At 38.0% G+C, this 24077-nt stretch overlaps 1 protein-coding gene across 2 annotated transcripts in view; it reads left to right on the plus strand.

The window, feature by feature from the left end:
* Positions 1–24077, plus strand: part of LOC141754814 (retinoic acid receptor beta-like) — a 204000-nt gene that overhangs the window by 88761 nt on the left and 91162 nt on the right. Inside the window, exon 1 of one of the 2 annotated variants that reach the window (XM_074614150.1) lies at positions 17940–19142. The exons of the other annotated variant lie outside the window; for it this stretch is intronic. Within the exon in view, the coding sequence (XP_074470251.1) occupies positions 18980–19142 (163 nt within the window). The 5' untranslated portion in view covers positions 17940–18979. Of the gene's footprint in view, positions 1–17939; positions 19143–24077 lie in introns of those variants that run through there. 2 annotated transcript variants of the gene reach the window in all.

Below are 24077 nucleotides of genomic sequence, written 5' to 3' on the forward strand. Positions count from 1 at the left end.
TATCAAAGTAGCCCAGACGTCCCTCTCCTCACCACCGACCTCCAGAACCTCTTGGGGGGAATCCCTAATTGTTCCCGGGCTAGATAGGATTTGTCCTCTCCCTCCACTGTTCTGGGTCTGTCCTCCACAGGGAGCCATCATCTATCTGATCAGGACGCTTGACCCTCAACTAGCTCCTTCCTATATGAAGGAAAAGTGGTCATATTCTTAGCTATTTCCAGATATGTGAGCTCTTCACACCGTTCCTTCTGGCCATTCTGATTTACACAGGCCTGTGTGCTCGCTCACACCACAGAATGTGCACTTTCTTGTGAAGTAGGTGGTGGTGGAAGCTTGGTAATGTAGTGACTTTTAGCTCTTGTATGTATTGACGTACATACAGTTCATTTGAAGTAACATCTTTGTACCATCGACTCCTGTCTCACGACTGACTGCAAAACATGACATCTCTTTTTTAGAGCAGTTTATACTCCAGCAAAGCAGCCGGGGAACATAAAAGTAGATGATGAGAGTCGGCACATCTATATCTAAGGGTATCTTGGGGTCTTGCTCACAAGTGAGATTAAATTCAGCATCAACTGCTGGATGTATACCAGCTGTCTTGGGGAAGCTCAGAAATCTGGAAGGATACTAGAACTAGAACCGCTGCTCCTTGTTGTTGAAATGCCAGTGGAGGTGGTACGGGTATCTGATAAGGACATTAGAGGCTTTCTGGGCACGTCAAACTGGGAGGAGATTCTGGGGCAAACCCAGAACATACTGGAGGGATTATTTAGCCCATCTGGTCTCAGAACATCCCCAAGGAAGAGTTGGAGTTTAAGAAAAAGAACATCTGGACTAGAATTGCTTAGCTTGCGATCTGGACCTAAATGGATGGTGCGTATATGATCGGTTTATTCGGTTCTCTCAATTCCCTTAAAGATCAGTACTGTCAGGACTGTTTGCAATTGGTCAACGGCGCAAATTAGCTTTTTTTTATACTTCGGCAAAGTTGTACTCTATACGAAAGCGCTGTATAATAACCTTGCTGGGGGAAATCCATCGATCATCTAAATGCTGGCCTTAAAGCTGAAGTAGGCGAGATTGGAGCAGATATGATTAAAAAAAGTTATTTTTATAAAACGGTCGCTGTATCGTGACAGTAGTACATGAAACAGGTAGCTTGCCTAAAAAAATCATGTGCCTCTGTGTCCTCCTGTGCTCCTAACGGCAGCTGCAAGATTTCACAGACCGGAGAAAAACAAGCAGTAAGAGCTGATCTGAGGTCTTCTGTCTATGAGAGCCGGCTGTCAATCACTCGCGAACTCCGACCAAACGGTCAAACTAGGCAGCGCTGATCGAATATGAATCAATATTATGTTACGTTAATGCCTATTTCTCTCCTCAAATGTTTTCAGAATCATCTTGTAGTGTACGGTTTAGCTGTAAAATTAGAATGTTTTTGACGCCGCCGCAATTGTTAAATCTGGTGAAGGAACAGCAAGTTCTGGTCACATGACCGGAGCACAGCCAATAGGAACGCTCTCTCAATGAAATGACCTGTGATTGGTCAAAGTCTCCCGTCACGGGCTAGATTTTTTGTGCAGAAGTCTAGTTATCTCTCAGAACACTTGAATTACAATATGCTGAAAGGTTATTATGGAATTTTTGCCCAATGATGCCAAAAATATACTGCCTACTGCCACTTTAAGACTTGAGTATATGCTGCAACTAACAATTATTTTCTTTGTTGATTAATCGATTAGTTGTTTGGTCAATATAATGTCAGAAAATGGTGAAAAATTTCAATTAATGTTCCCCAAAGCCCAACATGATGTCCTCAAATATCTTGTTTTGTCCAAAGAACTCAAAGATATTCAGTTTACTGTCATAGAGGAGTAAAAAAAACTGAAAATATTCACATTTAAGAAGCTGGAATCAGAGAATTTTGATTTTTTTCTTAAAATATTACTCAAGCCGATTAATCGATTATCAAAATAGTTGGCTATTAATTTGATAGTTGACAACTAATCAATTAATGCAGGTTTAGACCTAGAGTCTAGTAACATTGTGGACCTGACCAATAACCAAGGCATGCTGGGAAGTCTGATTTCACATCAGGTTGAAGTCAGGTTTGGGAAGATCAGATATACCCAGAGACCTTAAAATCACAGCGCTGGTCTCTCTTTAAAAGTACAGAGATATAATGAGTAAACTATATATTAAACCAAAAACAGATTACCACATTAACACATTTCCAATAAAGCCTTCACTGTAGAGTGAACAAACAAATTGCGTTAGCCTGATGATGACATTATATTGCATTATCTTTGATACAACGTGGAGAGAAAAAAAATACACCCACACACTCATGCATGTAGCGACACACAGATACACACTCGCGGATTAGATTGGAAATGAAAATGATCTGTCAGCCAGTGTTTTGCAGGAGACAGAAAAGTAAACAATGGAGGCAGTCACATTAAGACACTTAGACAGAAGTGTAATTACTGCTTCTCCATCGACCCAAATTTCCAGCAGGGGACCCATTGCTGAGGGTACTTAGCTGTTAGGAGTAAATGAGCTCACTTTATTGCCTTCTAGTTTGTAATGGGTCTCTCTCCCATACCTCTGGCCAGCGGTGCACGTCTTTAACCAATCACAATCAGCCCGCACAGTCAATGTTTATTAGCTATTGTCTTGTACTGAGCAGACAATAATGTGCACTTGACTTGAAATGCCCTGTCATGACCACGGGAGGCTTGTGCTTATAACTTCAACCCAGCGCAGTTCAATCTCTAACTGTGCAGCTGAGAGGTAGAGGTGGTTTATTACATCTGTTGATCCACGTCCTCCACACAGCAGCCAAATGAATATATTCATGCATGTGGTCGGGCTTTTGTTTACAGGTTAGCTGGTCAAACATCCGCATTATAACTGCGGCACATACTTCTACTACGGGCTGGGACGATACACGGATCTCCCGATTTGATACTATCACGATACCTGGGTGCCGATGCGATATGTATTGCAATTTTTAAGTATTGCGATTCAATATTATGATTTATTGCGATTTTTGTTAATTTTTTTTTTAAGACTAGAACATGTTAAAAAGTTAAATCTTACACTTCTAGGGACTTTTAATTTGAAAAATATCTAAAATAATACATTCAAATGTTTGATTTTCAGCATGTATGTAGTCAGAGAGTGAATTATATATCAGTCAGTCAGGCATTATTTATTAAATTTTTTCACATTCTGATTCTGACATAGGTGAGTTGATTTTTTTCCCCACCCCTACTTCTACTGCACCAATATTTTGAGACAGTAATGTGTCTTTTTTATGAAAGGTGTACTGTGTAGCAATTTTGATGAATCGCAAATTAGTTGCACATTTTTTTATCTGTTCAAAATGTACCTTAAAGGGAGATTTGTCAAGTATTTCATACTCTTATCAACATGGGAGTGGGCAAATATGCTGCTTTATGCAAATGTATGTATATATTTATTATTGGAAATCAATTAACAACACAAAACAATGACAAATATTGTTCAGAAACCCTCACAGGTACTGCATTTAGGCAACAGACAACAACAGCTGTCAGTGTGTCAGTGTGCTGACTTGACTATGACTTGCCCCAAACTGCATGTGATTATCATAAAGTGGGCATGTCTGTAAAGGGGAGACTCGTGGGTACCTATAGAACTAATTTTCATTCACATATCTTGAGGTCAGAGATCAAGGGACCCCTTTGAAAATGGCCCTGCCAGTCTTTCCTTGCCAAAATTTTGCGTGCGATTGGAGCGTTATTTAGCCTCCTTTGTGACAAGCTAGTATGACATGGTTGGGTTGATTTTCCGGTTTCATATGATACCAGTATCTTCAGTCTAGCTTTAAAATTGAGTCTGCTACAACCTACAAATTGCATTTAAAAAATCAGTGGCGTTAAAACAAATTTGCGTTAACACGTTATTATCGCGTTGACTTTAACAGCCTTTTTGCTAAACTTAGCTAATCTTAAACACGCTAAACTAAGATTGTGAACATAGTAAAAATGACCTATTAAACATGCTACTAAGCATGTAACCATTATCATTTTGAATGTTAGCATTCTAGTGTTAAGCACCACAGTACCTACAGCATAGCTGTAGTCTTTTAGTCTTTTTGTTTGTTTTCCATCAGGTTGTGTGTAGTGGAGAATTTGCTGGTTTACTTTATGCTGCAAACAAAACAAGTTTTCATTTTGTAGGTAAGACATTTTTGTTCCATTAGTTTTTCTTTGATCTGTTTTAGTTTTATTTCCATTTTTTTTTACTTGTACTTTGCTGCTGTGACCCGTTCTACATGTAGGATTAAAAAATGCTCATCTCATCTTTTTTCTTAACTTTCTGCTCTTGAAAGCAAACAGAAGCTACAAGGGGCAAGCAGTAGGTCGACTAATTGACGAAGGACAAATGTAAATCTAAATTGTATTTTGGTGTCAAGGCTCTGCTTTCTGTCACCTCCCGTGAAGCTTAATGTCATAAAAAGTGAAAGCAGGGAGAGATCAATACAGCCCTGCCATCTTGAACCATGAGGTTGGTGATGGGAGATGACAACCAGCAGCAGCAGCAGCAGCAGCATCAGAGACTGACCAGTGGATGTGAGAGTAATGTATACTAAACCTAATATCAGCTGCATGCTCCATCAGCTGATCCAGAACACACCAACATTGCAGTTGTTTGCAGGAACTGTCTCCCCGGCTTTGCATGATTAACATTCTTGGACCCAAGGGGTTCATATCAAATTTGGTCTTAATTGTGAGAAATGAAAATACTACACTTAAGCCACTTAAAACCTCTAGTTTGTCTACAGCCATTGAGAAAACGGGTACACTGGTTGACACCGAGGCTAATATTTATAGCCACGCTAGCAGCAGTTGTGGTTCCCCAAAAGATAAATCCTAATGACTTTTCCTCTAGCGCCACCATGACGTTGATAGTTGTGGTCCAACAACTGGATGGGATGGACTGTCCCAGATTTAGGTTTTTGACCAAATACTTGCAAAATAATAACATTTCCCATCAGCCTCAGCTGTATTCTGTGTTTACCGGTATACTGGGTAAATGAAATTGAAATTGGCAGGATGAGAGCTAGTTAATGGGAAGAGTCATTGATTTACATTATAATGCGTTCAGGTTCTATTCAGTAAAAATGGCATAACATTATCATGATGTGTTCAAATGTAATCTTGTATCTTGAATAAATCCACTTGTTTGAACAAGATGTTTTCACAGCAATATAAAATAGATAATAAAGAGGGAATTATGACCTCTTTAACTTTATAACAGTAATAAAGGAGCGTAAGTTGCGTTACATAAGATTTATTGTTTTACTCTTGTTTTCTACTGTGGTATCGAGAATCGTGGAATTCCACTGGTAATGGTATCGACTACTACATTTGTGGTATTGTGACATCCTTAGTGTGATCATACATATAGCTTTGAAAACTTTAGAAACTTTCAGATGGAGTAAACGTGTTTTTCTGTGTCTATAGAAAAGCACAGTTCAATAATGCATAAACGTACATCTCTCTATATGAGTGTTAGGGGCCTACACAGTCTTCTTCGTCCTGGATCGAGCCTCATGAATTGCTCATTTGTGTTGTTGTCTCATGTATGTATATATTTTCTCATTAAAAATCCTTTGCATTTGAATTTTGAGGTTCAGACAGCTGGCAGCGGTTTGACCCGCTGGAAACAGATGAGGATAGAAATCATCGATCTTAATGTAATTCAGGGCAGTCAGTGACAGCGACATTAATCATGAAATTCGAATGATCATATGATAAAGAAGAAAACACAAGCTTAAACCAACGTGAATGATTCATGGAGGTTATTGACCGATAGCTCTTCAACATCTCTATACTGTTGCTGTTGTATAGCTGCATTGTTTGTCGTTTTCCATAAATAGCTTTTGGTGCAATAAATGGATGTTCTCTTCACGTTTTCTGACGATTATCAGCACACTGAACACAAATTGTCTTCTGTTTCTCAACACTTTTATTGTTCTTCTGGTATCTAAAATATTTCACCGACATCACATTGTTGTTAGGCTGCTATTTGTCATACAGCAGCTACTTTCATTTTTATGACCTTCAATAATAGAAAGAGTGGATTCTATTATATTGCAGAAATACTACATTTAGTTCAGGGCTATTTTTCTGTATTACAGCATATAATAATCCCGTTAGAGGCACATACTCATTTTCTCTACTGAATAATCATGAGAGAAGTTAAATTACATTTAATTCAATGTCACTGATTATAAAGTTGACCCAATGGAAGTTTTAGAATTTAAAATGTTGCATTAGAATTTTCAGGCCAAGGCACATTAAATCCAGTTCAACAACTGTTGAGAGAACACATCTAAAACTGTGGAACTAAAACAAAAACGCTGTGAAAACCATCAGCTATGAGCGTCGGGGTCCTACATGAACACAAAATTATCTGCCGAAGTTAGAACAGTGTATTTCACATGTTTTCCATTAACCCAAAAATCAAAGAAAAAAGACATTTCCCCTCACAAATTAGTGGTATTTTCTTTTTCATTTATAAGGGACATGTAATATTTTATACTTCTGGTGAATATAATCCATTCAAATTTATTTCCATAGATGTATTTTGTATACAGTTCCCTTTAACACCTTATTTTGAAAACCGGACATAGTCACACGTGTATTTGTCCGCTAACTTCTCCCAGTCCGTCGCTAGCTTTCCGGTCAGCTCCGTTCTCTTCATACATCCATGGTCAGCTCCATCGGGGCCGTTTGAATGCATTTAACATAAAGGTACATATGGGTGCTCTACAGTTGTAGCATCGCCTGATTTGACCACGAAGATGAGAGCGATGGCTTGACTGCAATACGATAAAGTTTTCTGTCCATGACAGAGTTAGCATGCAGCTTTAGCCGTGATGTCTAGCTCTGCTTCTCCTGCAATGTGCAAAACCCAACATGTCCATACTTTACTGTGTAGTGTTTACTACGTTGGATTTAACATGTGAGGGTGCAGGTCGTATCCACGTGGACACTCGCTGCGGTTTGTTTTGGTTGACGGATACGGAACGGATATGACGTCACGTTACTCTGACTACAACAATAAAAGCGGTAACTTCCTTCTACCTCCGCATAGACTAAATTAAGTAAATATATAAATTCTAGCATTACAAGGTCGATTTCAAAATTGTAAAAAAAAAATAATAATTCACTACGTCACCGAGCTTCCAGCATTAACCACTTTGTGAGGACACATAAATGAATTTCACTGTGACTATCCTGGGAAAACATTTGACTTTTTTATCAAGACTATGACGCACCACAGCCAAGACAAGAAAAACTGCCATTACGGCACCTTGCATCAGTTCTTTTTTCTCTGTACATGCATCTCAACCTCCTCCGATTGTATCAAACACCTTACAAATAATTCAGCCCTACAGAGTTTGATGTGTGTATCAAATACTGTTCTGATTACATCCATCATGAAGTCACAATGTGTTCATAATGATTCTTATTATGACTCGGTACTCTATAAAAAGCATTTCAGATAAGTGCTGTAAAAGAGGTTTATAGGGTCACCTTTCATGCTAAAGACCTTCAATGTGCTTTTCTCAATCATAGTTTGCACCATTTTACAATAATATAGTAGTTTAGGGGGGGGGGGGAAATAGCTGTCCATAAGAGATCAACTGACAGCATTGAGTTTGTGTTTTTATTATTGTTGAAATGTATTATTGTGTGAGCCCTGTGCAGAGCGAGAAGGAAGGGGACATGGAGAGCTCCCCTCGGGGTCAGGGGGTCACGGGGAGCTGGTGAATTGCAGGACTGGAACCGACTTCCTATGTTGTTATCAGACGGCGACTAAACCAAACACAGACACACAATCAGTGGAAAGAGTTCGCAGTGCACTCTCCTGACACTTGGTAGAGTGTATTTTGATTTTAGTTGGACTTTAAAAAGGTACCCTATGACGTTTTTGACCAATAGTGGCACTACGGAGCAACCTTTTGTTTCCTGCTGCAACGTATCCTAATTCAACGGTTCATAATGATTCACCTATGTATTGCAATTTTTTTTTTTTTTACAATTTTGAAATGCATTTTTTAATACCAGAATCGATATATTTCATAGCTTCATTTGAGTCTATGTGGAGGTAGAAGGAAGTTATCGCTTTTATTGTTGTAGTCTGAGTAACAGGACATTATATCCGTTCCGTATCCTTCAACCAAAACAAACTGCAGTTGGCCACAGTCAGCCGAAAGGAAAGAGCATAAAAGGGTCTGCATGGATAAGACCTGCACCCTCACATTTTTTAATCCAGCGTGGTAAACACTACACATACAGTGAAGTATGGAAACACTTTGGGTTTCACGCATTGCAGGGAAAGCAGAGCTAGACATCACGGCTAAAGCTGCATGCTAACTCTGTCACGGACAGGAAACGTTATCGTATCGCGGTATCGTGCGGTCGAGCCGGCCGTCACTCTCATCTCCGTGGAGGATGCCCCCCCGGATCCTCCTTGGATCGGGCTAAGCCCCAGATGTTTACAACGTCTGGCTCCGCCCCTGGTGTTTGCCCATTTTTTTCATAATAGAAAAGTTTTACTGAAACTGAAAGTATTCCTCAGCCCAGTTGGTTGGTGTTGAAGGTAAATCCTCCCACACACACCCAACTCGACCTCCATATTCTCACTTTCCTCAGTATCTCAATGTCAAACTCACTGTTTTTGTGTATCCATCACGCTATCTTTTTCTGATGGGAAAATTGACTTTTTTTGTGCAGGCAGTAAATGTGAAACACTGCATACACATTTTATAAACTTTTGTTTGACTGTTTGTCGAAGTGAGGATTATGTAGTTCTGCTGCAACAGATACAGTATATATTATGAAGAAAAGAAAAAAAATGTAGTGAACAAATGATAAATAATCTTCTCAGCCCCTTTGGGTTTGCTTGGTTTGTGATTTTCAGAATAAAGCGTTTCCGTGCCTCTTCAGACTCACTGCCTTATTCTGGCTCACAGCTTTGTTCAGTGTGTCTACAGGGGAGGAAAAGCTCTTTGAATGAGGCAGAATAAACCAGAATAATACAGCAAAGGTTTTTCTTTCTTGTGTTTTTTTTTCTTGACAGTGTGAGGGGGTTAATATACAGCACGTGGATTCGATAGAAGTGCTCCATTTATTGTGGAAGAGGGTCCAGTTTTGTTGGCATCCACTGATGGATTGTTTAGCTTCAACTGTAGTGACAATACGAATCAATGCTTTAAATACAAGCAGTTGATCCTCTGCCTGCCCACACCTCTACATATACTCCACACAAATACAATAACGACATTTTCTAAACCGTATGCGTGCTATTCACTTTAATAAGATTAAAAAAATTCTGAAATAGGAAGGTATTTAAATCCGTAAATGCGGTTTCAATATGAAGAATTTATGCTAATGATGTGCACCGAAATTAATTCTTATCTTCAGTTTCACTCTGTGTATCGTGTTGCCTACACAAAGGCATAATTCCAACGCAACGCTTTTGGAATTGATACACAAGCGGAGTGGAAAATATATTTGCTTCTGCCACGCAGCTTCAATTAAATTACCAATAGGCTAAGTGCAAGTGTAACTAAATATAGCTGAGTGAACGGGGTTTGACCCCTCAGATGAATTGTGGGGACCAAATTCAGCTCTGCTCATGAATATGATATGAAATAAGGGGGTTTCTTGTGAAGAAGAAAATGGGAATTAAAAGAGTACCTGAAGCTGCAGATTAGGTGGTTAAGTTATTTCCACTTATTGGTCGCGTTGAAGCTCGGTACAGAGCGAAAAATAGCAGCCGCCGCATGTGAAGCTGTCAGGCTTTGCCCGGCCTTATTAAATGATCAGCTACGCTGTGTATTGTCACAGCCTGGTGAGTTTTGGCAGCGGCGGCCACGAGCTGCGGCGCACTGATGCCAAAAAGCGGCTTATCTTGATGGATGGGTTCATTATCACCTTCTAATTACAGGTGGATTTTCAGGTGTATTCATTACCCGCGCTGACCGGGGTTGTGTGTTTGTGTGCGCGAGTGTGTGTGTGTCCGGGGGTTACTGTTACATCGGCTGAACTGCAGGGGGTCAGCTGGTGTGTGTCGGGGGGGTCCAGGGGTTCCTGTTTCAGCTCTGCTGTAGGCTCTCTGCAATATTCATGAGCTCCGTGGGGATCAGTGTGCTGTGCAGCGCTCGGGCCGCCTCCACTTCTCAAACTGCCTTCTTCACTCCTTCAAACACCATCACAAGTGTGAGTGTGCGTCTGGCTTTCAGCACACTGACAACTGTGGCTGCTGTATACGTACCTGTACGCAGTATGGTGTATGAGACTCTCACTCATCATCATTTACAGTTTGTTTTCAGACATGAATATTTTGGGTAGGTTTATGATGTCGGTTTTGAAGCTGATGGTGATATTTCTGGATTGAAGCTGTGAATTTTGGGGACCCTCTTTAAATATGAGATAGTATATCTCAAGGCACTTATCCAATATAATAATCTTGCTAATCAATAGCCAATATTTTCCAAGAGTTTCCCTTTTAAATAAAAAACTGCAATAACTGTTATTTTTGTTGGCCACTTGGGGGCAGTGGAAACAAGTTACAACACTACATTGACACATCATCTTTTAAGCGAATATGTCAGCAAACAGTTGCTTATTTACGAGGGCTGTCAAAGTTAACGCGTTAACGCAAATTCGTTTTAACGGCATTAATTTCTTTAACGGATTAACGCAATCAATCTTCCGAAGGTTGTAGCGGGCTCAGTTTTAAAGCTAGAGGGAAGATAATGGTATCATATGAAACTACAAAACCTAAGGAAACCATTGGTACCAACCATGACATACTAGTTTGTCGTAAACCTGCGTTAAGTTTTGGCGAGGAAAAACTGGCAAAGGGGTCCCTTGACCTCTGACCCCAAGATATGTGAATGTAAATGGGTTCTATGGGTACCCACGAGTCTCCCCTTTACAGACATGTCCACTTTATGATAATCACATGCAGTTTGGGGCAAGTCATAGTCAAGTCAGCACACTGACACACTGACAGATGTTGTTGTCTGTTGGGCTGCAGTTTGCCATGTTATGATTTGAGCATATTTTTTATGCTAAATGCAGTACCTGTGAGGGTTTCTGGACAATATTTGTCATCATTTTGTGTTGTTAATTGATTTCCAATAATAAATATATATACATACTTTTGCATAAAGCAGCATATTTGCCCACTCCCATGTTGATAAGAGTATTAAATACTTGACAAATCTCCCTTTAAGGTACATTTTGAACAGATAAAAAATGCAATTAATTTGCGATTAATCGCAATTAACTATTTTTTAATCAATTGACAGCCCTAGTTTTACCTCTTCGGGCCTCTTCAGAAGTGAACATCTCTCTTTGGTTAAACCGCTCCCAGCTCATAGAAAATATGTGGTCATAAGTAAAAAATGGAGCAAGTAATCTAAACCACTTATTTGGAAGAGAAACCATATTACTGTCTGCCTGAACTGTGGCCGAAATACTATTTATAGAGGTTTTTGGTTGGCAAAATCTAAAAACACTTAATTGTGGCAGTAAAAATTATTCTCAATACTACAAAAACTAGATTCAGACACAATAGAAAAATTATGATTTTATGTGAAGCTTTTAAACACTGACACCGTGAGCAAGTGAGGAAACTCTGATTTCTTAATTCTGAGAAAACAATTTTGAACAAGGTCAGCCTTGTGTGTCTTTCTAACTATACTCTGTATATATTAAAGCACATCCCTTCTCTGCATTAAATAGTGCTGAGGTCCCTGATGGCTATCATGTGTACATAAAAGAGAGGAAGCTCTAATAGGATCTCTTGTTCAGCATATTGCACGTTCTTTAATGGAACAGCTGTATGTGCTCCACAAATTAAAGGGGAAACATTAATTGAATAATTAATGAAGTATTAATGAATGCATGTTTAAGTTAGTGGACACTAACAAGATTCACCTCCCAACTCCCCATACTCCGATACTCCCTAAGCACTGCAGCTAACCAGGAATCAATGTCTTTCTTTCCTGTTTGTTCATAATGTATTAACTGAAAACGGCTCAAAATGTCAGATATGATTCAAAGTCTGAAAGAAAGTGGAGAGCTGGTTCCACCAATACAGGACAGTGAACACTGATCAAGGCGGTTTGCTAGCTAACTAGCATGGTGGATCAGTTGTGTGTCGAGTTGACACTCTGCTGTTAAAGGTCCCATATTATAAAAAAGTGAGATTTTCATGATTTTGTATTATAAAGCAGGTTTAAGTCCTATATAAATACTGTGAAAGTATCAAAACACTCAATCCACAGGGAAATACACACAGCCCGTATTCAGAAACTTTAAAACAAGCTGTCAGGATTTCTGCCCATTTGTGATGTCACAACTATACAATATTTAGACCCTTTACACAGATTAAAAACGTAAACATTCTAAATGTGTCCCAGTTTATTCCTGGTTGCAGTGTATGTGAATGTCATCAGCTGACAGGAAGTACACATGGACCCAAGCTGTTGCCTAGCAACGCAATTCCGTTGCAATTCCGTCAAAATGCGCTAAAACGGAGCGTTTAAGACAGAGGGTAAATACAGGCATATTCAGGCCGACAGTATGAGAAAAATAAAGGTTTTTTTGAACATTACAGCATGTAAATATGTTCTAGTAGAAACACAAAATACAAGTATGAACCTGAAAATGAGCACAATATGGGACCTTTAAACTGGACTACTGTTTAGCTTCAGATTATATCATTGGGCTTGTGTAAAAACACAAAAGCTGGTGGCTACATGTTGTCTTTACCAAACAAATCCTCCATTACAACAAAATAAAACAATTGTTTCTACTGTAAAAACCCGTTTTGAAGCTTTAAATAAAATCTCGCTTTTATTTTAAGCCAACATGCAAGGCTCTAGAAATGGCATAGTTGGTCAGTTAGTCCACCACTTTTGTCGAGACTGAAATATTTTCAGAAATATTGGATGAAAAAAAAATTAATCGCCATGAAATTTGGTACGGACCTCATAAGTCATTATGTAGCATCACAAAAGCATCAAATGCATTAAGAGTGTATGATGATTAGCATTTATCAGAACGTGATATGATTAACATAATGTGCATAGTATGTAGGAGGTTGAATGTTTACTGCAGCTGCTGGACATTTAATGACATGATGATATAATTAACATACAATTATAATCAAAGTAAACAGATCTTTGCTTCTAATATCTGATTATAATGCATCAAAATGTGAGTCACGTGTGACTGAATCAGACGCTACTTTGCTAAGACAAGTAAATGATGAGATGGCAGAGCTTGTGTATGATTAGGCTGACTTCCAGTTTCCTGTGACTTATTAGCAACTCATGCTGTTACAAATCAAATGTGCAGCCGCAACAACAACACTCTCAGTCAGGAAGTTTCCCAACATATTAACATTTGTCCCGCAACATCATCCTGCATCTGGAGCTTGTAAGTTTTACACTTGAGATGTTACAGCTGCAACATTATTTAAACATACATATTGTTGGTGTTTAAAGTGATTTTTTTTTTCCCTCAAAGTTAAAGCTGAAGTAGGCAAGATTGGAGCAAATATGATTCAAAAAAGTTGTTTTTATAAAACGGTTGCTATATCGTGACAGTAGTACATGAAACAGGGAACCTGAAAAAAAGCATGTGACTCCGGTGTCCTCCGTTGCTCCTAACAGCATCTGCAAGATTTCGCAGACCGGATGAAAACAAGCAGTAAGAGCTGATCTGAGGTCCGCTGTCCAGCTGCCGTCTATGAGAGCCGGCTGTCAATCACTCGCGAACTCCGACGAAACGGTCAAACTAGGCAGCACTGATCAAATATGAATCAATATTCTGTTACGTTAATGCCTATTTCTCTCCTCAAATGTGTTCAGAATCATCTTGTCGTGCACGGTTTAGCTGTAAAATGAGAAAGTTTGTGACGCCGCTGCCATTGTGAAATCTGGTGAAGGAACGCCAAGTTCCGGTCACATGACCGGAGCACAGCCAATAGGAACGCTCTCTTAATGAAATGACCTGTGATTGGTCAAAATCTCCCATCACGTAGATTTTTCAAAGCCTGAAAGCAGAGCCATGAGGAGGTGTAGATGTCTAGTTTTCTCTCAGAACACTTGAATTACAATATGCTGAAAGGTTATTATGGAATTTTTGCCCAATGATGCCAAAAATATACTACCTACTGCCACTTTAAAGTCACTCAAAATCGTACATTGAACCTACTTGGAATTTTTAAGTTTCTAATTTGATGATTTGCAGTATGTTTTGTAAAACAGTGTCAAGGCTGATCCCTACAATGGCATGGATTTGTGTTTTTTTTTGTCCTGTAAATTTGCCGCTTTAATCTCAGAAGTTTTTTTCTCATAAATGTACAATTTTATAATCTCGCAAATTTGTGTTTTTTCTCATAAATGTGCCACTTTAATCTCAGAGAATATCCAAGTTTTTTTCTCATAAATTTACAACTTTATAATTTTGCAAATTGGTGAGGGTTTTTTTTCTTGTAAATTTGCCACTTTAATCTAAGAGAATATCCAAGATTTTCTCGTAAATCTACCACTTTATAATCTCGCAAATTTGTGTTTTTCTCATGAATTTGCCACTTTAATCTCAGAGAATATCCAAGTTTTTTCTTGTAAATGTATGACTTTATTATCTCGCAAATTTGTGATTTTTTTCCTTGTAAATTTACAACATTAATCTTAAATTCAGAGTGTTTTCTTGGAATATCACCCCCCTTCAAATTTTTTAAAACATTTTTTTACCTATAATGCCCCTGATACGCCGTGGTAGATCCCTCAGGAGCTACAGCATGTGATTGTAACAGCTGTTGCTGTATTGCTAGCAGCCACATTCAGACCAGCTCTGACAGTATAGGTTACCTATGACTTAAGTAGCCTTAAGAGTGCAGACAGTGGTTTTAATTTTGATCAGATACTGTAAGTTTATAAAAGACACAATAAACACGACTCCCTCATGTAACCACCAAGACTTTCTGGATACGTTTCTCCTAAATAACATAAACTAATACGTTTGCTAATGAGATAATGTTTCTAATCAACCTATTTGACGAGTAAAGTCAGTTGGATCATTGAGTCAACTCATTATTTTAAGACTGAACTCGTGATTAGAAGTTTTGAAACAGTTCTGAATGTGAGAGACAATAAGTGTTTTTACATTTTAGAACTCAAAATATGGAATTAAATGTTGTTGTTTTTGGCCACTAACTTTTCAAACTATTGAAGGGAGTGAACTGCATTCAGAGAAAAATGATTTCTTCAATTCAGCTGCAGGCCGAAGTTATGAGTCATATCATATTCTGTTTTTTTAACAGTGTTGTATTTATTTCAGAGTAAAATACCTCAGTGGAGAAATACTTTGTTACAAGTAAAAACCCTTAGCTGGAGGAGAGATGAAGTATAATCAGCAAAATGTACTTAAAGTTGTGAAAAGTAGAAGTGCTCGTTACGCAGCAGAATGGTCCCTTTTAGACTGTTATATTATGGGATTATTGTTAGTGATGCAATACTGCATTAGCAGCGTTGGGGTGAATTTGAACTGTTTATACACTGTTGGGTAGTTAAATCTGTAACAATACTGCATTTAATGCTGCATTTTATAAGTTAATTGTGTGTTTTGTGTGTACAATCTTCATCCTGTAATGTAACTATGGTCTGTCAAGTAAATGGGATCATGTTGTTGCTTCAGGGACTGTGGAGGTTTGTGCCAAAATCAAATGTGGAAACTTGTCTGGTAGAACAATGATTGATGACTACATCGACTTTTGTTTTGTAATTCAGGACTTGGGATCTTGGATCTAGTATCCAACCGAATGGTGTATATATGGCCTTACGTAACAATGATATAACCAAGTTTGTTTGTGTGCGTGTGTGTTTGAAAGAAAATGATCACAGATGCCTCATTTGATTAACTTTGAATATATTTCACCATGAACTTTGTTTTAAGGGTCCTTTATTTACTTTTTAAGAAATGTCTCCGGAGATAATTGAAGTGTAAACACCTTCCAGTTTGTCTTCTCTCTCTTTTTTAAAATTTTTTTTTATCAAACCAGGCACAAAAACTTCATCTAAACAAAGGAGTCATGATCCAATTGCATGACCTCGATAGTTTTTATATCCTGACCGGCCCAGAATGTTTTCCTCTGAAATGTAGCGTAGTAAAAAGTGGCAGAAAATGGAAATACTACTAATAGGTACTTATACTTATAAGGTACTTATACCAATAAGTAGTATAAGTACCTCGAAATTGTACTCGAGTATAGTACTGGAGTAATTCAAAGTGTTACTCCATATTAATACAAAAGAATCACATTATTTATTTGAAGTGGATTATGATGCATCATTAACTGATGAGATTATAGTTATTGACAGAAATGTATATTTATTACAATACTTATAAACATCACAAAATCAAATTTACTAAATACAGTTTGTTGTGCATATAGTTTATTAAAAGTAATAAAATAAGATAAGATAAGATGAACCTTTTATTAATCCCCGGAGGGAAATTCAGGTGTCAAAGCAGCAACATCAGCAAACAGTGAAACACAGGAGAGGTAAAAGGTATACAAGAAATTATAAAAAACAATGAATAGAGATATAAAAGATGCAAAGTGAATGGGTGAACATAGTGTGTACAGTCCGTCAATAATATAAATGTAGTATGTACAATAAATAAATGGAATATGTACATATGTGCAGTCTATAAAGTGGTATATAGGTTGTTTAGTGTAAAGTAAGAGTAAAGTGTGCCAGTGGTTAGAGTCCAAGGTGGTTGCAGATGGTTCTTAATGTCCTCATAGTTGTCATATGGGGGTCAGTCTTGGTTGTGGAGCCTGATGGCTACCAGCATGAAGGACTGACCCAGGCGCTTTGTGTTGTGCCGAGGGGAGGATGAGTCTGTGGCTGAATTTAGTAGCATGTAAAGTTGAGAAGGGACGAGATACAAAATTATAATTGTAGTATTTATTTGTGTGATTGCAGCAATCACACTTACAGTTTTGCATACTTTCTCTTATTATTATTATTATTATTATTATTATTATTATTATTATTATTATTATTATTATTATTATAAGCCTTTTTTTGCTCACCAGTTCCTCAGAAACCATCTAAGCTACGTATACCATACTGTACTGCACATATCATGCTTTACACTCTATGAAGGTACATTTGACCTAGCTGTGTTTATAACATCTATTTAGAGTACCAACTCCATTCACAATGATCAACCACGAACAAACTCATTGTAATGTCTATGAGTCATGTACAGTCTATGAGTCATATACTGTAATGCATAACAGCCTTTAAAGCTCCGTTCACTCTCATTGCATCTACAACTCTCAGCCAACACATTAACATCAATACATTAAGATAAATGAGTTTTCATATGGTTATAAATTCATCTAAATATCATCATCATTAGTGCTTACAGCAATCACATGCATTTTCTTAAGGACGTGTTTTTCACATTTTATTTTATTTATTTTATATTTCATATTTATTATGTTTTATATAGATATAATAGACTATATGATTTATTTTATATTTTATTTATTTTTATATATTATATTATATTATTTGATATACCATTGTTGTACTAAACAAGAAAAAACAAGCATTGATGTAAACATAAAGTTCATTTGAGTTCAAATCTTGCTACAAACATCTTGATTGTGTCCATTTAATGAAGACTTTGTGTCATTTTAGTGACGAACAAAAGCCAGAAATGTTTTCCATCAAACATTTAGAAATATTGTTTCCTTTTAAAACGACACAGGATCGATCACACTGACCAGATAATAACTTGCAGTTTGTCAACACAAAATGTGATTTCATTAGGTACAGACTTTCATTTATTTACTGTAAAAAAAATAGTAGTATTCTTATAAATACATAAATCCGTCCTGGTGCTGTTCATTGACATTTATCTCTGTAGGAATGGAGCATTTCTCCTGTCACTGTGCGTAAAAAGCAGCAGCCCCCAGAGCGCAGACAGACAGAGCTCTGCTAATACTTCTGCTTCAAATAAGAAAAAAAAAGAAAAAAAGCTCGTTTCAAATTTGGGGGGATCTTCGTGAATTTTGTTCTTTCCAAGAAAAAGAAAAAGAAAAAAAGAAAGATCTTTATTATTTGGTCCGCCTGCGTTTCTCCTCTCCGCCTGGTTCCGCGCTGCGGAGCTGCAGTGATGTCAGCCTGCTGCCTGCTGCCTGCTGCCTGCCTTCTGGGTCATCTGAAGGTCAGCAGCCTCCGAAGGGTTCATAGAAAGTTCACTCGCATATATTAGGCAATTCAATCTTTCATTCTCAGTGTGCAAAACTAGTTGGAAATGAGCTGCACGGGGGGACGGAGAACCCATTCGTCATCGGAGAGGAGAACGGGAGCTTTTTAAACGCAGTCCGGGTTGTTTTTTGTGATAATAGAAAAGAAAAGATCCTCCAGTTTCAGCAGCGGGCTTTACGCGCTGCTGCTGCTGCGCACCACCGGGACGGAGAGACTCAATGGACACAACGTCTGGATATTATTATCATTATTAACATTATTATTATTATTATGATGAAGAAGAAGGAGTCCCGATCACACGTCCTGACTGGACACGGTGCGAGGAAATGGCACATTTAGAAGAGGAAGAAGAAGAAGAAGCCTTTTGGAGCATTTTGGTCCCAAATAATTCATGATTCCGGTGCGGGACGAAGGAGAACAAGAGGAGAGAAATCCACCGTGCCAAGAAGAAGAAGAAGAAGAAGAGGTGGTGGAGGAGGAGAGGAGGAGGAAGAGGAGGAGGAGGGGGGAGAAAAAACACAGCAGAGTTTGATGGAGTTGTGTTGCGCTTATTGCCCGGTGATATTTATCCATAACGCACCAGACTGTAGTTGAGCGCTCATGATGTTTGACTGCATGGACGTGCTGGCCGTGAGTCCCGGGCAGATGTTGGAGTTCTACACGTCCAGCAGTCCGTCGTCCTGCATGCTGCAGGAGAAGGCTCTGAAAGCCTGCATCAGCGGACTGGCGCACAGAGAGTGGCACCACCGCCGGAGCGCACACTGTAGGTCACAACTTCTCATCATCTCTTTTTATTATTACTGCTGCTGCTGCTGCTGCTGCTGTTTGTGGGTTATTGGCACTGCGTAATGATGGATGGATCCACATGATTTACAACTAAATAAAAGAGGCCTCCAGGTCTCATAATTAGAAGATAATACTCATTTTAAATCAGGGAAATTAGGAAATTGTCCTTTAGTTCAAGTTTCAAGTTTCAAGTTTATTTGTCATATGCATTTAAAAGTACAGTGTACAGTGAAATGCAATGAAATGCATTTTACCCCTGGCTCTCTCTCTCTCTCAGCCCTTAAAATCTATAAATAGTACAGTTGATAAATACTACAATGAAATAAGACAATACCTGAGAATAAAAATTAATCAACATCCATAAAACAATCCACAGCTCTGCATTCATTTAGTGAGTGAAAACTCTTGGACATATGAAACTATTAGGAGGAATACATCTTAATAAACACAAAGGGGGGGGGGATGTATTTTTGTAGTGACATGATAAAAAAAAACTAAAAACTTTTTTATGTCAGATTCAACTCTCAGAAAACTTTCTCTCCACCAAACGTCATATTTCACTCCTCACAGTGCGCCGTCATAACTCCTCAGCTAGTGGAAGCAGCCTCGACCTGCTGATGGATGGATGTCTGTATGGCTTGTCTCAGATCAGTGTAGTTCAGAGAGCAGTGGGCTGCAGGAATGTGGAGAGGAAACACACACATGCAGGCGGCGACCTGCGGACCTGCGCTCACTGTGACACTGATTTAGATAAATGACCCGCGTGGACTTTTCAACAAGATTAGCGCGCTTTGCTATCGGGACATGGCAAACCTCTTTGCGTTTCTGAATTGGCCAGGTTCTGATCGATGGGCTGCTGCTAGTTTTTTTGTGTGCAGGGGATTAAGTGGGATGCTTTAAAGGCAGCTGGAATATTATAGTGTAGAAAGACCTAATCAGAATTAACTAATCATAATGAGGATAAATTCATTATATTAGGAGCAAAAGAAATGCATTGAATTAACTTAATATTATAGTGTAGAAAAAGATCTAATAAGATAAGATAAGATAAGATGAACCTTTATTAATCCCCGAAGGGAAATTCAGGTGTCAAAGCAGCAACATCAGCAAACAGAGTGAAACACAGGAGAGGTAAAGGTATACAAAAAATTATAAAAAAACAATAGAGATATAAAAGATACAGAGTGAATGGGTGAACATAGTGTGTACAGTCCATCAATAATATAAATGTAGTGTGTGCAATAAATAAATGTAATATGTGCAGTCTATAAAGTGGTATGTAGGATGTATAGTGTAAAGTAAAGTGCACCAGTGGTTAGAGTCCAAGATGGTTGCAGATATAGTGCATGTTAAAAGGTAGATAGTAATAATCAGAATTAACTAATCAGATTAGGATACATTCATTATAATAGGAGCAAAAAGAAATGCATTAATTTAACTTAAATATAAAAGGTGTTTCGTCAGTGTCATTTAGCTTGTAAAAAACACATATATCATCATCATCATCCAGATCTGGATCACTTTTCCTTCCACTAGCTCTGTGCTCATGAGGCACTTGTCAGTGTTTGTTTTTCACTGTCACCCTGCTGCTGCTGCCCTGTGATTTATCCTCATCTGATAATGAGCAGCCTCCAGCTGTCATTCCTCAGGAAGTGTTTGCTCAAGGGCACTCCAGTCAAAAGAGGCTCTTATCATGTGGAGGGAAAGTGCAAAAAAAAAAAATGACAGCTGCCACCTTAAAACGCTCCCTGCTCTGCTGCAGGTCAGAGCTCCATGACAGAAAACTGACTACTTATTATTGTCTTGATTTATGGTTTCGTGTGTAAAAAATGACAGAAAAATGCAAACCACGAGTTCCCCAGAGGGCAATGTGGCTTCTTTAAAGGACCCAAGCAGCCGTCCAAAAACAAGTCTATTAAATGACTTTTGTACGTGACAAAGAAAGCTAGAAAAAAGTCTTAACCAGCAAATGTGTGGCATTTTTGATTGAAAAAATTAAAAAAATCTAAATTTTAACTATGAATTTTCCTGGCAGTTCACTAATTGATTAATATCCTAATCATTTCAGCTTTTTATTATAATAAAAATGTAGCAGTGAGCCGCATAGAATTTCTTCTTTATTGTAATCGTGATGTTAAACTTGTTGACGCTTGTGCGTGAAAATAATCTAAAAAGTGAAGGGAAAGTAATTTCTTTAACTTTAACTAAAGTTTTTATTCACGTCATTTGTACACCAGAGTTTACTAAATGTATAAAAATGTATTTGAAAAAACAAATAATAATAAATCAAATTTCTATAATTTTCAAACTAAAGAAAATAGGATTTCGTCCTTGCAGAAAAACAGCTTACTTTAATTTTGACCATATAATTATTTTATATAACTAATAACAGCCAATGTATTAGACACTTGCGTGCAATTACAGTCAAGATTTTAACATTACTGGGAAAATTTTGACTGGACACCAAAAAAAGGTCTTAAATTTGTTATTTGGATATTTCCTATTCAATAATTCCATTATATGTTGAATTATATTTTCTGTAATTTGAAATTCCTCAATGAATTGTATATTATTTTATTTATTTCATCACGTTCAAATTTCATTCCTGTTATGTTATCAATCCTCGGAAGAACACGCGGTCAAAATCTGCTTACTCTCGTGGTTATTATGAATTGCTTATTGTTTGTAACATCTTTGTAAAGTCAAGTATAAAGAGTAAATTAGTGGCAAAACATTCCTTAGAAATTAATCACCTATACAAGCACTCGTCAAGGTTTCTATAAAATCCTTAAGAAGGAACAATTCACTTAAATAAAAGTTTAAATTAAATTAAAAAAATGAATGTATCAGCAGAAGAGAGTAGTGGGACAATAGTATAACATTTTTTGGCTTGATTTGTTCGATACTTCAGTTTCTTTTTTTACTCCTTAAATAGACTTATTTATGTATAAGTTTCAAGTGGAGGTCATGTCAAATTGCTAAAATGACCTCTGCCTCTATACTGTAGGTTTAAACAGTTGTAGAGAAGCTTGTTAAAAGCGTGGACGGACTTTAAAAAGCTGCTCCCGTGGCCGCTCTCTAACAGGACCGGAGACAGGATTTTAACAATACTGAGGTCAAGACCGAGTCCATCCGTACACCCCTCACCCCGCTCGGACACCAAAATAAAGGTCTATACATTTCTTCCTTTTACTTTTTGGTGTAAAATTAAAGGTTCTTGCTCCCTAATGCCAGTAGGAATGTTGTAAAGATTAAGGTTTAGGTGCACATTTACCTTAACGTTAATATAGAATGTTTAAGGGGCTTTTTAAGGTGTAAACTTAAAGGCTCTTGCTTGCTATTGCCAGCAGAAATATTGCAAAAATGAAGGTTTTTGTGCACATTTACCTTAACGTTAATAAAGAATATTTAAGGGTCTTTTTAAGGTGTAAAACTAAAGGCTCTTGCTCCCTATTGCCACCAGGAATATTGTAAAAATTAAGAGTTTTGTGCACATTTACCTTAACGTTAATATAGAATATTTAAGGGTCTTTTTGAGGTGTACTATAAAGTTAAAGGCTCTTGCTCTCTAATGCCAGCAGGAGTACTGTAAAAATTAAGGGTTTTGTGCACATTTATCTTAACGTTAATATATAATGTTTAAGGGGCTTTTTGAGGTGTAAAATGAGAGGATCTTGCTTCCTAATCCCAGGAGGAATATTGTCAAAAATAAGGTTTTTGTGCACTTTTACTATAACGTTAATGTAGAATTTTAAGGGTTTTTTTAGGTGTAAAAATAACTCTTTTTTGTATTTACATCAAGGTCAAAACGCTCCCTCCTCCACACTATTTTATACATCATTGGCATTAACATAGACACAATTAAACATATAACCACCATGTGCACATTTTAAATTGTAGGATGTAATGAGAATAAGTCGCGACCCTCCTCAATGGTAGCTACGGCCCTGCATGTCATCGTTAATACTGGAGACACTACGGATTAATTAACTTATATCAGTCGTCATAGAATTCAATTAAAATAAAAATCCTGGAATATACCATAATGTTTGGTGTCCATTGATTAAACCAGCATAAATATGTAATTACAGAAACAGCACATTAAGGTGTTTTGATTGGCCATGCTCACGCTGACCTTATAAGACGAGACTTATGAAGCGCTAAATGGAACAAAAGATGCTACTGTTGATTTTCTTTCTATGTTTTTTCTCACGATGAAGTCGTCCGTTGGCCTTTACGTGCTGCCAGACAGGACACCCCTGCCCCGGCTTCCTGTTTGAAGAAGGCGCTGTTTAAATTAGACTTTGATTTGAGAAAGCCTCTCTCAGGGTCATGGAAATGTTGGTTTATTAATTTATTTGCTCGGGATAATGGAAACCTCCTGGGTGTTAATTAGCCGCATTGACAACGAGCCAACCATTAATGCACTTCCTCTTCCAGTTTAGATGCTAATTAAGAATGATCAAGGACCTCCTTTGCACAGATAAAATGGGCTTTTGCGGCTGAGGAATGGCGGGCGCATGATACCCACGCCGCGTAAAGAAACAAATGAAGTTCCCATTAAAAGGCATCGAGTCATTTGATCTCATCAAAACAAATCCAAAAGCTATCAGACAAACAAGTGGGAAAAGGTGATCGTCTACAAACACGGCCTGCCATTGTGACTTAGAAAAGACAGAGTGTGATGCTCCGGCGTGATATGTGTTATGTACAGCTGATGTGTGTTATGGGATAATTGGGGCCTTTTTGTCTTCAAGGCTTAAGCGCCTCTGATATGGACATGAAAAGCCATTAGCACAGCTTGCACACCAAGCTAATTTAGTGGGCGTGTGAAATGAAAGGCGGATGGGGGGAAATAAAAAGCGATGTACAACAGTGGAATGAAAGGAGAGCTCTCTGATGCCAGGCATGT

This window comes from Sebastes fasciatus, chromosome 17 (genome assembly GCF_043250625.1).
Source record: "Sebastes fasciatus isolate fSebFas1 chromosome 17, fSebFas1.pri, whole genome shotgun sequence".
Classification (NCBI taxonomy): domain Eukaryota; kingdom Metazoa; phylum Chordata; class Actinopteri; order Perciformes; family Sebastidae; genus Sebastes; species Sebastes fasciatus.